Consider the following 15332-nt stretch of genomic DNA (forward strand, 5'->3'; position numbering starts at 1 on the left):
CTCGACACTCCAGTCCTTCAAATATTCATAGCATGTCTTCAGCCCCCCATTATGAGACATTGGATGCACCCGATGGGTCAGCATTGACGTGGATCTTTGATCATTGCTTGCGTTACGCCGACAACTACGAAATCTCTCTTCGTGCTGCATACGAACTCAATTGCCACCCATCAAAGAGCACAATGGCGCCTTCATTTATTCCTCGATCACCCTCTATCTTCTCCCGCAATTCCGTTTTATCTAAAAACGCTCGTAACTCCAAGTCTTCTTTCGATGCCCCTTCTTACGACACCAATGCCGAATTCCGTGCTTGTTTGTCCAAGACTGTCGCCGAATTGTCTTCTCAGCCTTGCTCGCTCCCTCCGAGCTTCATTATCAACTTTGTGCGCCGCTGTTTTTGTCTGGACCTGTCCGATGTCGACTTTGCGCAGGCTTTAACTGCTCTTGATTACCTTAGAGACCTCCAAGGTCGCTGGAAAAAGGAGATTGATGCTGCCTTCAACCGACTCAGCATTACTTCCCAGGATGCGAGTGACCCTCAGCACTCGGAAGTGGCTCGCAAGTTCCCCAACGTGATGGTCTGGTACAAGGATATCAGCAACAAGGCACGCATGATCGATTTTCTGTACACTCAGGTCTATGTCGGCCTGCGTCGCTGGGTAAGATTTATCCCGAGATTGAAATAAAGAGTTCCGTGTCTAACATTTATTTCTCAGGTTCTTGTCAATCAGATGATGCTTGAGCCATTCGACAAGGCCAACTGCCTTGCTCTTCTTAACACTCTACTGCCGCCTCTTCACCGGGACAGCTCTACCCCCACACAGCAGTTGTCAACAGCTATCCTTGGAAATCATCGCGATACCTTCTTCAGATTCATTACCACCTTCGAGTCTGATCCTTCAATCCTAGAGCCTATCATGAAGCAAGGCGCTCGACCCGGTGACGAGAATGGATGGCCTGCATTGTATGACGTCGTTGATCGATACTTGAACGCCGCCCTCGAGATGATCGACGAGTGTACTTTGATCAACGAGCCTGGTCAGATTAGCAAGTCAGGCGTGCAGCGCCGCACCGACTCGGGCATCAGCTTCGGTCCTGATTTTGGCCCCTGTCCTACTAGCTCCCAGTCTTCGGATACCGAAAAGCCTCTTCCCCATTTCCCAGAACCGAACACAGGAACTAGCAAGTATGGTTCGTTGCTGGAACGATTTGCCTCCTTGTCAGCATGGGGCAAGAAGAAGGACCCTAAGAAGGAGCAGCAGAGGGAGCAGAGGGAGCAGCAGAGAGAATTTGAGCGCAGTCTGAGGAAGATGCAGTCCTGCAGAGAATTCCACAGTCGGTCTAGCAGCACCAAGAGCACCAAGAGCATCAAGACATCAGCAAAGTTCAATGCAACGATATCTTTCGATTTGACCGACGATAAGCGCCGGCGTTTGATTGATGAAGCCCAAGCTCGCAAGGCAGTCGACGCGGCTGAGGCGGACCAAAGCATTGGCCAGGCCATTTAATCGCAACTTCTCTTGCAACAGCAAAAAAAAAAAAAAAAAAAAAAAAACCAACAAACGGAAAGGAAAAACCCCCCCAAAGCCCAAAAAAACGAAGCTAAGAGAGGGGACTGAACATGCTCCTCACATTTCCACTTGAATTCTTTACACTCGACTCGGTCATCCCTTACTCTTCTCTCATCCTCGCTGCAGCCGTCCCCCTGCGAGCACAAAATCTAGAGGGAGCGCTTGCTTCCAACTTTGCCAATGTCGGGCCTCTGTTGCGCAGAGCCAGCCGGGCTGCATTTATGTGCCTTACCTTCGTTCGGAACAAAAAAAAGGCGTTTGGGGGAAAGCATATGGGGGTGTTGATTTACGATTTAATGTCCTTACGATAGCGTCCAGCTCACTGGATTTGAACCTAAAATTATTATTATCTTTATCATTATTGTTTTCATTTCTCATCCAATGAATATAAATATATATATGTATGATCTCACGACTGTAGCCAATGCAATACAACACATGGAGTAGAGCAGTCGACAACTAGACCTCGGTGATTGCGCCAGTTGCCGCTCAGTCTGCCGTAGAAGCTGCGATAAGAGATAGCGAAACCCTCCTCCAAGTGTCCAGATCAGCCGATTCATCCTCGATCTCACTACCGTCTTTGTTGAGAGCTTTAGCTCATTTGGCCCGTGATGCTTGTAAATGGATTGACCTGGATGTTTACTAATTAAGAAGCCCACACCACGCTACATACGACTCGCCCGGTACCAGGCTATCCCCTATACCATACAACAGATATACACAGCTGCCCTCCCACACTGCATTACGCGATAATGAGGGCCTCTACGGTATCTCACATTTCCTGGCGATGGTACGCTGCCGTCGCAGTCCTTCTACCAGGCTGGATTGCCAATGCTAGCCCAGCTGTGAACGTGGCGCTCCAAGCCTCCTTTGACTCGGCCCCATACCTCGTCGAGCTCCTGTACGTTGCACATTGAGTGATCCCTCGCCTAGAGAAGGTCTGTCAATAGGATAATGGCTAATGAATTTAATACAGGGAGTCTGCCGCCGAAGAAAACTCCACTTCCTATTTCCCTTTGTTGGATCGCATCGCCGACGGGACGTTTGAGGACCTTGCAACCGAGAAGGAGCTATACGACCGCTTCTTGACAGTTGTGAAGGATGACGGTCACATACAGACTCCGGAGAGTCTTTCCTCGTTCAAATTATCGCTCTCGGTTCGATCATCAGCGCCTCGTATTGAGGCCCACTTCCAATTCTATAACACCTCGGTTCAGCAGTCCTTGATGGTGGCTCAAGATGCGGTATGTCCCGTATGGGTCCACTCGGAGGGAAAACAGTATTGCTCTTCTGCCATGGAACGCGCACAGCAGGATGTCGTGGGAGAATTGTGGGTAGATCTTCGTTCGTGAGGTATGGACTCCAATAGCTGACATTGAATTTCTGTCTAGGGACCCTAGAGAGCTACCATTTGATCGTGTCCTGGGCGATGCATCGCTGCCTCCAGCTGTCCTGTACGCAGACGTCGCCTCTCCAATGTTCAGAAATTTCCACGAAACTCTGAGCGACATGGCAAAGCAGGGACAGATCTCGTACCGTGTACGCTATCGACCTCCCCAAAACTGGATTCCCCGTCCCTTATTTGTGTCTGGATACGGCGTGGAGCTTGCTTTGAAGCGAACGGACTACATTGTTATTGATGACCGTGATGCGGAGCAGCTCGACGAAAAGAGCGCCAAAAATCTTCTAACTGACCTAGATGACACCAAGGAAGATGCTCCCGATGACCTACGGCCTCTGTCTTCCTCCGAAGTGAATCGTCTAGGCTTAAACTCTGCGAGCTACGTTATGGACAGCGCTGATCCTTTGGGGACATTGATCAAGATGTCCCAAAATTTCCCCAAATATTCATCGATAGTAGCTGCCCACAATTCCGCTGGGGAAATAGCACAAGAGATCCGCCACAACCGGTTAAAAATGCTCCCTGGTGGTTACAATGCCATGTGGATCAACGGTGTGCAAATGGACACACAGCAGATTGATGCATTCTCACTTCTCGAACATCTGCGCCGGGAGAGGAAATTGATTGAGAAATTCCGCGGCCTGGGTCTCTCTGCGGATGATGTCGTGAGGTTACTATCACACCGACTCCTCACTGAAGCCCAAGCTGGTGCCGAGGAGCAACGGTATGACTACCGGGATGATTTGGAAGGGAACCAGGTCATTATTTGGATGAACAACCTGGAAAAGGACTCTAGATACGACTCCTGGCCTGGTGAACTGGAGGCGGTTCGTACTTATCTCGGTGGCTACTAGACTGGACACTTACTAACATCATTCTAGTACCTCGCCGGTTCTTACCCGGGACAATTGCCCCCGGTGAGCCGAGATCTGCATAATGTCGTTGTGTCTGTGGACTCATCTAACCCGGAACACATAATGCTTGTTGCTGGAAACCTGCAAGCGTTCATCAAGAGAGGAATTCCTGTGAGATTTGGCTTCGTACCTACCACCTTGTCGCCAGAGTCCATTGCGCACCTGAAGGTAGCGCATTACCTTTTCGATGCCTATGGCATAGAGTCTCTTGTGCAATATTTCGAAGAGTATGCCTCGAAAGGCAAAATGGCCTTCCCAGACAAATCGTGCTTCCAATCTGCGACTAAAGAGCGCAACCTCGTTGGCGATCATGAAGCTCTGTCTCTTGATGAAGTCTTGAAGAGCGAAAAGTATAATGCTTTAGTGTCCCAAACGGATGCTTACCAGCGTCGGTTGAGTCTGACCAGTGACGCACCTCAATTCCTGGTGAACGGTATCCCTGTCCCCCGAGAAGGCAACTGGATGCAGGGAATGAGTATGCAGATCAGCAGAGACTTGAAGTTGGTCCAGCAAGGCATTGTAGAGGGAATTTTCGAGGAGGACGCATGGCTCCCGGAGTTCTTCCTGGCTCGCGCATTCGAGAGACGCAATACTTTCCTCATGCCCGAGGATCCCAAGAGTGTACAGATTGTGGACATCGCTAACATCCTTCCATCGGATAAAGATGTATTGAACAAGATTCCTCACGTTATCTCAGACAAGGGGGCTCTGGGGAGCGCTCATGTGATCGTCGTGGGTGATTTCGAGTCAGAGGCAGGCATAAAACTACTTACCGAAGCCCTGGATCTTCGAAAGGAGAATGGTGACTTGGAGATTCTGGTTCTGCACAATGCGGTATCGGATGCCGAGGATGATGTCCCTAAGAATCTCGCATCTCTTTATCTCTCGCTTGCGAGGGAGGAAACTATCGACCAAGTACTGGCTAACATTGCATCTGGTGATCTTGATACTGAAGTCCTAGAGACTGAAGTCCAAGAGATCTCTGCCCTTCAAGCTTTGCACCAAACTCTGGCCAGAGAACTTGGATTCAACCCTGGCACTGAGGGACTCGTTGTCAATGGGAGGGCAGTCGGCCCTATTGAGAAGGAACATCCGCTAAGTGTGGAAGAGATAAGCCAACTGATTGCCTACGAACGAGTGAAGCGCCTCGATTCCGTTGCGGCGGCTGTTGGCGAACTCGGATTCGCCGATAAGATCTCAAGTCCGCTCGATTTTGCCAAATTGACCTCGCTTGTGGCTCTTTCCGCCATCTCGGATGTCCCCGAGGGTATCTTCGAAAACACTCCCGATTTTAGAGTGGACGTGTCCGGTAAATGGAGGACGGAGCACTCTGTGATCACCGTGTCTAACTCCGATGATCCCACGATCCACGTTGGTGTTAGCCTTGACCCGGCATCTGAGGTTGCTCAGCGGTGGTTGCCGATTCTGAAGGTTCTCTCTGAGCTATCCGGCGTTCAGCTGAAGATTTTCTTGAACCCGAAGGAGGAGCTCCAGGAGCTGCCGGTCAAGCGCTTCTACCGCTATGTCTTGGAATCAGAGCCATCTTTCACAGACGAGGGAGCTCTGGCTCGGCCGCAAGCGTCCTTCACTGGCGTGCCAGTCGAGGCACTGCTGACGTTGGGCATGGACGTGCCGTCGTCTTGGCTCGTAGCACCCAGTGAATCAGTCTATGACTTGGATAACATTAAGTTAAGCTCGGTCAAGTCTGGTACTGACGTTGACGCTATCTACGCTCTCGAGCACATTCTGATTGAGGGCCACTCTCGTGATCTTACAACGAAGTCTGCCCCCAGAGGTGTCCAGCTTATCTTGGGCACCGAGAACAACCATTATTTCGCCGACACCATCATCATGGCTAATCTGGGGTACTTCCAGTTCAAGGCTCAGCCAGGCTTGTGGCAGATCAACTTGAAGCCCGGCCGCAGCGAGAAGCTTTTCAAGATCGATAGCGTCGGTGGTCTAGGATACCGCCCCCAGACTGGTGACGAGAACAACGAGGTTGCTCTGCTCTCCTTCCATGGTCGGACGCTGTTCCCTCGCCTATCGCGAAAGCCAGGCCACGAGGAGGAAGATGTTCTCGAGACAGGAGTCCAACCAGGCTCAAAGATGGACTATTTTGCTAAAGGGCTCAATTTTGCATCCGGCGTCCTCTCCAGCGTTGGTGTCGGGTCCAAGAGCGGAGGCGAACAACACGCCGATATCAACATCTTCTCAGTAGCAAGTGGACACCTATACGAGCGCATGTTGAACATCATGATGGTCTCCGTGATGCGACACACCAAACACACTGTCAAATTCTGGTTCATCGAGCAATTCCTCTCCCCCTCTTTCCGCGCCTTCCTCCCTTCTCTCGCCCGCGAATACGGCTTCTCCTACGAGATGGTAACATACAAATGGCCACACTGGCTGCGCGCGCAGAAAGAAAAGCAACGCGAGATCTGGGGGTACAAGATGCTGTTCCTGGACGTCCTCTTCCCCCTGTCCCTGGACAAAGTAATCTTTGTCGACGCAGATCAGATTGTGCGCACAGACATGTACGAGCTAGTCACCCACGATCTACAAGAAGCGCCCTACGGCTTCACACCGATGGGCGACTCTCGAACCGAAATGGAAGGCTTCCGATTCTGGAAACAGGGCTACTGGTCCACCTTCCTCCGTGGCAAGCCGTACCACATCTCTGCGCTGTACGTCGTCGACTTGAACCGCTTCCGTGCGCTTGCTGCCGGCGACCGTCTGCGCGGCCAATACCAGATGCTCTCGTCGGATCCGAACAGTCTCAGCAATCTCGACCAGGATCTGCCAAACCACATGCAGCATCACATCCCCATCCATAGTCTGCCGCAGGAGTGGCTTTGGTGTGAGACTTGGTGTTCCGATGAGGATTTGGATGTGGCAAAGACTATTGATCTTTGTAATAATCCCCTTACCAAGGAGCCTAAGTTAGATAGGGCTAGGAGGCAAGTTCCTGAATGGACTGTCTATGATGATGAGATTGCGGCCTTGGCGAGTCGCGTTGCTGGCGAGCAGGCTGCTGCTGAGGTTGAGTTTGTGCAGACTGGCGAAGACCGCAAAGATGAATTATAGTTGACCCTGTGGGGTTCATTAAAGATAGCGATTGCATTTATGATTACACTTATTGCATTTCTTGGATTGAATAGTGAATCTCCTCTGTATTTCATGGGAATTTTCTTCTACTGCTCGCTCTTATACATAAGAATTGACATCTTAGCAAACAAGGGTATAATGAAGTGTCAAAAGCAAGCAACATCAAGGGCAAACTATTTGAATCATGAAGTTTCACAGCTCATCAGAGTCAGTCTCATACTTAACGTTGACTTCGCTGCTGTCGTCATCTCCGCCGTCCGAGTCAGATTCATCGACGATAGCATCATGTTCAGTGGCAGATCCGTGAGAAGCAGGTGGTGCGGGAGGTGGGGTTTCTTCAACAACAGGACGAGAAGGTTCAGCCAAAGGGGCAGAACTGTCACTAGAAGCTTGCTTCTGCTTCTTGGACTTTTTCTTCTTTTTGGGGGGCTCAGAAGCCTCAGCATCACTGCTAGATGGCTTGTTGGCCTCCTCTTCCTCTAGTCTCTTTCGCTTCTTCTTCTTCTCCTCCTTTCTCTTACGCTTGCGCTCTTTGCGAGCGGCCTTCTCTTCCTGAGCTTCTTGCTCAATCTGCTCTTGCTTCTCCTTCTCTTGCCTCTCCTTCTCTCGTCGCTCCTTCTTCTCACACTTCCTCTCCTCTTTGCTCTTTCTAGAAGTGGCGGGAGACGATGGGGCTTCCTTGACAGGACCGAAGGCAGGGTCTTCGTTGTACTTCCGCTTGGACTTTGACTTCTTAGCCTTTTTGGGTGGTTCGGGCAAGTCGGGCTCACTCTCCTCGGACTGCGCGTCATGGTTGGACTCGACATTAGCATCGGCAATGGGAGATGGTGCTACCTCACCATTGAACTCTAGAGTCCGTTTGGTAGTTTTCGTAGCTTCGTCGTTATCAGAATCCTCATTCACAAATTGAGAGCTTTTCCTTTGCGCCTCCAGTCTCAAATTCCAATTGGCACTTTTCTTAGCAGCAAGTTTGGGATCAAAAACCGCGCCTGGGTGGCCATTGGCCCGCATGATCATGACTTGTTTCACGATCTTGCGCCACTTGTCTGCGCATTGTTGTCGAGACCGCATATGACGCATCTCTTTGCTGATGTTACCCCATACAATGAGGCGCTCATCCAGCTCGTACATGTCCTTGCCTGCTCTATCGGCAAGCATTGGCTTCATAGTATTCCACGTTGATTCCACGGCGTCAAGGAAAATCCTGGTTTCCTCCTCCGACCATGCGCCTTGGTTCATGGTGCCCTGGTGCTCGAGCTTGTTCTTCCAGCGCTGAGTGACATCGTCATCACTGCGCCCAATGAGCTTACCAATGTAAGTCCATTTCGGACCGTGTTTGGCGTGAAGTTCAATAAGCTCATCCTCTTGTTCCTTCGACCAATCGTGCGCCTTCTGAGCCGAAGCTTGGAAGTGTCGGCGCATGAATCGGTACACAGATCGCCGATCACGGTCTGGAACGAGAGCGTAGATCTCGTTCCAAAAGTCGCTTTTTGAGATGACATCCGAAGAGACTGGAAATTCACCGTTTGCGCCACGCTCAGAATGCTGAACCATCTCGTCGAATTTGGCGCTAGCAATGCCATGCACGGTGCAAAAATTGAGTTTATACGCTTCGATTTTTCGCACTTCTTCCGGCGTATAGAAGCCAATTTTCAGATTGTCCTTCTCCCTGGTGCGTGAGCCTCTAATTCCCTTGGCCTTGCCTCCTGGCGTGGTGCTACCCTCGGGGTTGGGTGAGTCAGGAGCTGGGGTTTGCTTTGTGACAGCCAGCTGGTTTACAGCGGGCGGTTCTTTTGTAGCCGGTAAGTCGGGAGTAGGTTGAGGAATGGACGAAACGGGGCTTTTCAATTCTTCGCCATTCTGCTTGTGAGCCTTCTTCGCCGAGGACTTGGGCTTAGGCTTTGACGGAGTGGGTTGGCTAGGAGTGGGGGGATTTGAACTGCAATTGCAGAAGGTGAGTTGTTTTCTGGCGAAGCTGACTCGGCAACATATTTTTCTGATTTGCGATTCTTCTTGGAATTTTGCTTGCGCACGGGTTCAGACTCGCGCTTTCGCTTTGAATGATTCGACATGTTGGGGTCTATTTCTGCGGAGCGCTTTGCACCATTGGCTTCCGCAATTGCCGGCGACGAAGCCTTGGATGCTGAGGAGAGACGATTATTTTGCTTTTTCTTCGTCTCATCAACCATAGAAAAATTTGGAGTTTCGGGAACTGCCAGATTGCAGATGTTAGTATCAAATGGCGCGAAAACCAAGTGTTTTCACTAACTGATATCTCCAAAATTCTCAGGGACTTCAGGGAATGGTTCAGGCTGAGACGATGTATTCCCCATGGCAATGAGCTGCAACAATGAATAAGGAGGGGAAGAGTAGACGATGTGTAGAAAAGGAGAGACCGAGGTTCCTCAAAATTTACAGCCCACGCGTAAAATCGGGCAATTTAGATTCACCGCCCAGTTGACCGCCTATGTGGGGCGAATCGAGTCAATATCAATGGCTATTGTATGGAGTAGATGATCTATATTATTGTTGGAAGAGATCGAACACAATAGAAACAGTCATATATAAAATAAAAAAATAAAATAAAAAAGATTTAAGGCACCAAGAAACCTATTTTAAAGATGCAGATCATAATTATTGAAGACTTCCACACAATGCCCATTGTACAACTTATTACCGTGACTCATGCATCCTATATAACACTGCATAACGAATGTATCCAGGCGTTTAGCATTTACTCAACATTGTTCTGACAGGTATCATGCTCATGATTGCATTAATAGTGTACATGCTAGTACAAAGAACATAAAAACTCAACTGCAAGTCGTAAACCCCATACTTCAGGCCCTACAGACACAGTCACGACACAAGCTTCATATCCCTTAGGATTTTCGTCACTAGTTTCTTTTGGTCATGAGTGTGAAGATTTTGCTGATCTGTCTCCTGTAGACAGCGCCCAATTGCAATAGTGACCTTAACAGCACTTTCTGCAGCGTTGGAGCAGTCCACCCACACCTTTCCATTGCGGCCAACTGCAATCTCAAATCCTCCCAAACTTTCCAGCTTCTTTCCAAGTTCAGAAAGAACAACCAACCCTTCAATGGCATCTGTGTTCTCGGCAGAAGAAGAGCTTGCCCGAATCAATCGGGCCGCCATACCAGTCGAAACATCAAATATCATTCCACCTGTTAAGGGTCCCAATCCTCCATCAGCTTTGCCAGTTGCCAGGTTGACACAAGTGAGTTCAACTTCGGCGCCGGCGCCGACTCCCACGGACTGTACTCGGGCATACACCAGCTCGCCTTGCTTCAACATTGGCCTTGTCTTCTTGGATGCGCCCTCAAAGGACAGCTGACCCAGAAGTGCATGGGCTGTATGTGGGGTTACCATGCAGTGGAAGAAATCAACGCTGGAGTGGTGGATCTGAGCAATGACAAAGTCATTGACGGTGGGGATGTATCGGCGGTTCGGGAAAGAAAGAAGCGAGACGGTGTTTCGTTTCGCATCGGTCGTCAGCAGGCCAGCTTGTGTAGCTGTTAAGACATGGTTGGACCCCTTTGAAGAGGGCTGTGATAGGATGCGGAGACCGGGGCCGAGTCGTAGAGGGTTGGAGTTGTTGGTAGGAAGATGGTCTTGAGGTACCTCGTCGCTAGGTAATAGGACAACCGGGGCGCTCATGATGACGGACTGGATAGACTGTATTCTGAAGATAGCCCAAGTGTAGAAGGGTTTGAGGGAAGAGGTTCAATGCTGTATTGCTGGGTTTCTTTCATGCAAAGGGATTGTCTCCAGAGCTGCTTTTGCGCATTGATTCTGCGAAAGAAAACCACAATTCTTATCACCACGTGACTTCATTGAATGTATGTACAACATAGACTTGACCATTAGCACTTGCTTGGGACCGACCTTAAAGAACATGAATAATTCAAGTACTCTCGACTGATACCAAGTTAAGATTACCTGTACAGGATCATTTTCAAGATCAAGGCTATATCCATCGTAGAAAACTGTCAGCATATGAAGATGTGTGGCGGTGCCTTTCGGAGTCGCCACAACCACTATCGATAAGCACTAGCCACATTTGCGGCAGACGAAAATCTTCAAAAATCTTTTTCGATCATTCCCCCTCAATCGAGTTTCCACCAATTACCTCCGATACCCCCGAATCTACTTTCACGCCGTAACGTGAGATCTTTATTCTTTTAATCCAAAAAAGTACATATTTACAACTTCGACATGGGTGACGCTGCCAACGGTGCCCCCGCTGAGGCGGAGCGCTTTGCTATCGGTATCTCCTTTGGTAACTCATGCAGTTCAATTGCCCGCATCTCCTCTGTACGTCCTGATATTCATTGTTTGGGTTAAATAATGGTGACTGACAAATTTATAGGAGGGCAAAGCTGAGGTTATTGCCAACGAGGAAGGAGGTAAGAACAATGAAGCCCCACGATTTGAGAACTTGAAGTAACATACTCAGATCGTCAAATTCCTTCCATCCTTTCTTACATCGAAGGAGAGGAGTACCACGGCACACAAGCCAAGGCCCAGCTTGTTCGCAACTCCGCCAACACTGTCGCATACTTCCGCGATTTCGTCGGCAAGGAATTCAAGTCCATCGACCCTACTCCCTGCCACCAATCGGCCCACCCCCAGCAGCAGGACTCGACTGTCGCTTTCACCATCCGCGACACCGAGAGTGAGACCCCCAACACCGTCACCGTTTCCGAGATCACCACCCGTCACTTCCAGCGTCTGAGACGCTCCGCCTCTGACTATCTTGGTAAGGATGTCAACGCCGCCGTTATCACCGTCCCCACCGATTTCACCGATGCTCAGCGTGAGGCTCTTGTTGCCTCCGCCAAGGCTGCTGGTCTCGACGTTCTCCAGATGATCCATGAGCCCGTTGCCGCTGTTATGGCTTACGATGCCCGCCCCGAGGCGACTGTTACCGACAAGCTGGTTGTCGTGGCTGACTTTGGTGGCACCCGCTCCGATGTTGCCGTTGTTGCCTGCCGCGGTGGCATGTACACTATCCTGGCCACCGCCCACGACTATGAGCTTGGTGGTGCCTCCCTGGACAAGATCATCATTGATCACTTCGCCAAGGAGTTCATGAAGAAGCACAAGACCGACCCCCGCGAGAACGCTCGTGGTCTGGCCAAGTTGAAGCTCGAGTGTGAGGCCACCCGCAAGGCCCTCAGTCTGAGCAGCAACGCTCAGCTGAGCATTGAGTCCCTGGTTGACGGTGTTGACTACGGTTCCACCGTTAACCGCACCCGTTTCGAGCTTCTCGCCGGCAAGGTCTTCGGCCAGTTCACTGCTCTGATCGAGCAGGTTGTTAAGAAGGCCGAGCTCGATGTCCTTGATATCGATGAGGTTATCTTCTCTGGCGGTGTTTCCCACACCCCCAAGCTCGCCAGCCTGGCCAGCAACATCTTCCCCGAGAAGACCAAGATCCTTGCTCCCGCCACCTCTGTCACTGCCGTTAACCCCTCCGAGCTGTCTGCCCGTGGTGCTGCCTTCCAGGCTTCCCTGATCCAGGAGTTCGAGCACGAGGACATTGAGCAGTCCATCCACCCTATGGTCACTGTCACCCCTCACCTGACCAAGGCTATTGGCGTTGAGTTCACCTCCCAGACCGAGACTACCTTCCAACCCCTCCTCGGCGCCGAGACCGCTCTCCCTGCCCGCCGCATCGCTCAGTACTTCGCCCCCAAGGAGGGTGGCGATGTCCTGGTCCGCGTGTGCGAGGGTGCCCGTGAGATCAAGGTCACCAAGCCTGAGCCCAAGGCTAAGGAGGACAAGCCCGCTCAGGATGAGGATGACTCTGACTTCGATTCCGAGGATGAGGATGATGAAGAGATCCGCGAGATTGTCTGGAAGACCGAGAAGCCCGTTGCTGAGCTCGCCGTCAAGGGCGTCAAGGCTGGCAGCAAGATTGAGGTCATGGTCCACGTCAACCCCGATCTCGGTCTGCAGATCGCTGTCCGCGAGGTCGGCTCCCAGAACGCTGTCCGTGGCGCCGTCAATGGCTCCGCTTAAGTTTTTTTTCCTTGCGAATAAAAATAAAAAAAACTTGGCTTTCGTTTATGGTGTGATGATGCATGCATGACTGATAGAGGTTGTGATTTTTCTTTTTGTCCACGATTTATACTGCAGTTATCATCATGGAGTCTTTCCCTTTATTAGTTCTTAAATAGACTCAGTTATATGCAACCAATCGATACTGGTTCCCTTTTCTGGCCAACTTCACTCTGCTAGGCCTTCCGACATATTAATCTACGCTAGTCCTGCTGCTCTCCGAGGACTATATATTCATTGAGAATCCTGATGCTCTAAAGCGTGGTTACCTGTGAGTTCAAGATATATGACTGTATACAATTTACATTCCAAGAATCAGGTAACGGTAGTAAAAATTATATTACAACTAGATTAAATAGGTTCTCAACTCAAAGCACAAATTCCTGTATGATCTTCAAAACGGAGAATCGTTGAACCATGGGATTCATCAACAAATCATCAAAGACGCTTGTGCCTTAAGAAACATAACCGGACCTAAGGCAGGGAGAGTATTGCGCGAAGAATGCTCAATTGCCACCTTATGCAAGAAGGCCGCAGATTGATTAGATGAATAAAGATCGTGAGGGGTTCGTAATAGCATCAAGCGAGTGTGAGTAGTTCGATCTTTCAAGCTGCATCCGGGTCATTCAGTTACAGTTCGATGAGATCCAGTTGAAACAAGCGGCCTCCCGAAGAAAGAATAAACTCTCAAGGGGGGTATCAACGCAGGAAGACAAAGTCATGTGTGGGATAGTCCGGAGATCGACAGTTTCATGTCGACATTTTCAGGTGCTCCGGCTTGTTCTTGTCGAAATGAGGGAGCAGGCTTCTCACGGTCACGATACATCCATTTAAGCGTAGTTCGTGGCTTCCTTCTTCTGGCTTTTCACGCTGTTTGAGCGCTGCGAGGAGAAGAAACCACGGCGGCGCTCCTTGCGTCCACTGTACCCACTGCTAGTATCTTTCCGGCCAACGGCACCACCGAGGCAGTACAACAAGCACGAAAGGAACTGGCAGACAGATGCGGTCCACATAAAGGCGAATGCCTTGACACCGAGGGATGCTTTCTGGCCGTTACTGTTGAACGCGTGGCGGCCCTGGACAAAGACAGCACTATGAAATATAGTTAGCATTTTGTTCCTGGAACAACCCCAGTTCCAATTGTGGATATACATACGTCATGAGACAGGTCGTGATGACCTGGAAAGTCAGAGCGATCCAGGCCAGGAAACCGGAGAGATAGCTGGCAACGCGGGTACAGATGGCCAGCATACCAGTGAAGAAAGAGCACACGGCGAAGAACAGACCGATGATGATGAAGGGGAACATGAACCGTGACATCAAGAAGTAGTGGTTTGTTCTATAGCATAGGTATGGTTAGAGCGACTCGGAAAATCATGATATATCAGTTGGTCACCTACCCGATAAACTGACTAGGGACATTATTGGTCGTGTCGAAGTTACGGTGGCTTGGGGGGTCAAATGGGAAATCCACATGGGTATCTCCGCAGTCATTCTTGCCGTCCTTCACTCCGCAGAGGTTCCAGAATGTCCAACGCGAGGTTGATGGTGCGCCTGGAATATTTCCCGTGTCCGCCTGGAGGAAGTAAACTCGGTTCAACGGATTGCTGTCGCGTGCACCTCCCAGCAAAGTGAGGAAGATCAGTAAAATCGACCCGGCCATGAAAAACAGGCCCGTGAAGCCCAATGTTGCTCCTATAGATGATAGTCAGATTAAGGTGTTATAGATTTGTTGATCAGGGATCGGTCGACGTACTGCTGAGACCCATTTTGTTTGGTACTTATTGTAGGTCACACACTAGAATTTGACTGAGGGGCTTTTTTTCTTCCTTTTTCTCAAGGTTGATTGTCTCGTATCTTGAAAGGGAATGGGTTGCACAAGGAGAGTGTCAAGAGATGAAAGAAGGTGTCGGAATTTGAAGTGGAAAACGCTAGCTGGTATAAAGCATGCAAGAGCAGCCGGGGTATCCGGGACCATTGGCCAGTGTGATATAATGACGAGTGAGCATCATCCTCCTCTCTTCTTCTTCTCTACAAAACTTAAGAGTATCGACGATCACAACGTCATAGTTGCACCTGATCGGCTAGCTGTTCGTAGTTAGCGTACACTTTACTTTAGGCGTTATGGCCATATCGGGTTAGTCTGAGCGGTCCATGACGAAGTCAACGAGCACGCCCAAATGAAACGACGTTGCACCTCTCGCAACAACATTGGTCCTATGGAAGAAAAGTGACGTGGACCATCAAATATTAACGTTT

General features: G+C 50.1%; 6 protein-coding genes across 6 annotated transcripts; 3 read left to right on the forward strand and 3 right to left on the reverse strand.

Moving 5' to 3' along the window:
* Nucleotides 1-32: 32 nt before the first annotated feature.
* Nucleotides 33-1508, forward strand: N7537_001387 (uncharacterized protein; the record flags this gene model as incomplete). Its single annotated transcript, XM_056892445.1, has 2 exons — nt 33-659; nt 717-1508. 2 exons carry the CDS (start codon nt 33-35, stop codon nt 1506-1508), a joined length of 1419 nt encoding a protein of 472 aa, XP_056757440.1.
* An 815-nt stretch (nt 1509-2323) lies between these two features.
* On the forward strand, nt 2324-6971 carry N7537_001388 (putative UDP-glucose:glycoprotein glucosyltransferase; the record flags this gene model as incomplete). Its single annotated transcript, XM_056892446.1, has 4 exons — nt 2324-2472; nt 2548-2901; nt 2963-3800; nt 3855-6971. 4 exons carry the CDS (start codon nt 2324-2326, stop codon nt 6969-6971), a joined length of 4458 nt encoding a protein of 1485 aa, XP_056757441.1.
* Nucleotides 6972-7184: 213 nt separating this feature from the next.
* Nucleotides 7185-9325, reverse strand: N7537_001389 (MYB DNA-binding domain protein; the record flags this gene model as incomplete). Its single annotated transcript, XM_056892447.1, has 3 exons — nt 7185-8931; nt 8973-9204; nt 9262-9325. 3 exons carry the CDS (start codon nt 9323-9325, stop codon nt 7185-7187), a joined length of 2043 nt encoding a protein of 680 aa, XP_056757442.1.
* Nucleotides 9326-9851: 526 nt separating this feature from the next.
* Nucleotides 9852-10670, reverse strand: N7537_001390 (exosome non-catalytic core subunit RRP40; the record flags this gene model as incomplete). Its single annotated transcript, XM_056892448.1, has 1 exon — nt 9852-10670. One exon carries the CDS (start codon nt 10668-10670, stop codon nt 9852-9854), a length of 819 nt encoding a protein of 272 aa, XP_056757443.1.
* A 558-nt stretch (nt 10671-11228) lies between these two features.
* N7537_001391 (ribosome-associated complex protein SSZ1) lies at nt 11229-13034 on the forward strand (the record flags this gene model as incomplete). The annotated part of the gene is made up of 3 exons (XM_056892449.1): nt 11229-11327; nt 11383-11419; nt 11470-13034. The coding sequence occupies 3 exons, from the start codon at nt 11229-11231 to the stop codon at nt 13032-13034; spliced, it is 1701 nt and encodes a 566-aa protein (XP_056757444.1).
* An 869-nt stretch (nt 13035-13903) lies between these two features.
* Nucleotides 13904-14842, reverse strand: N7537_001392 (SUR7/PalI family protein; the record flags this gene model as incomplete). The annotated part of the gene is made up of 4 exons (XM_056892450.1): nt 13904-14165; nt 14230-14412; nt 14474-14768; nt 14830-14842. The coding sequence occupies 4 exons, from the start codon at nt 14840-14842 to the stop codon at nt 13904-13906; spliced, it is 753 nt and encodes a 250-aa protein (XP_056757445.1).
* Nucleotides 14843-15332: the final 490 nt, after the last annotated feature.

The sequence above is a fragment of the Penicillium hordei genome, assembly GCF_028827395.1.
Source record: "Penicillium hordei strain IBT 12815 chromosome Unknown utg000001l_segment0_segment0, whole genome shotgun sequence".
NCBI lineage: Eukaryota > Fungi > Ascomycota > Eurotiomycetes > Eurotiales > Aspergillaceae > Penicillium > Penicillium hordei.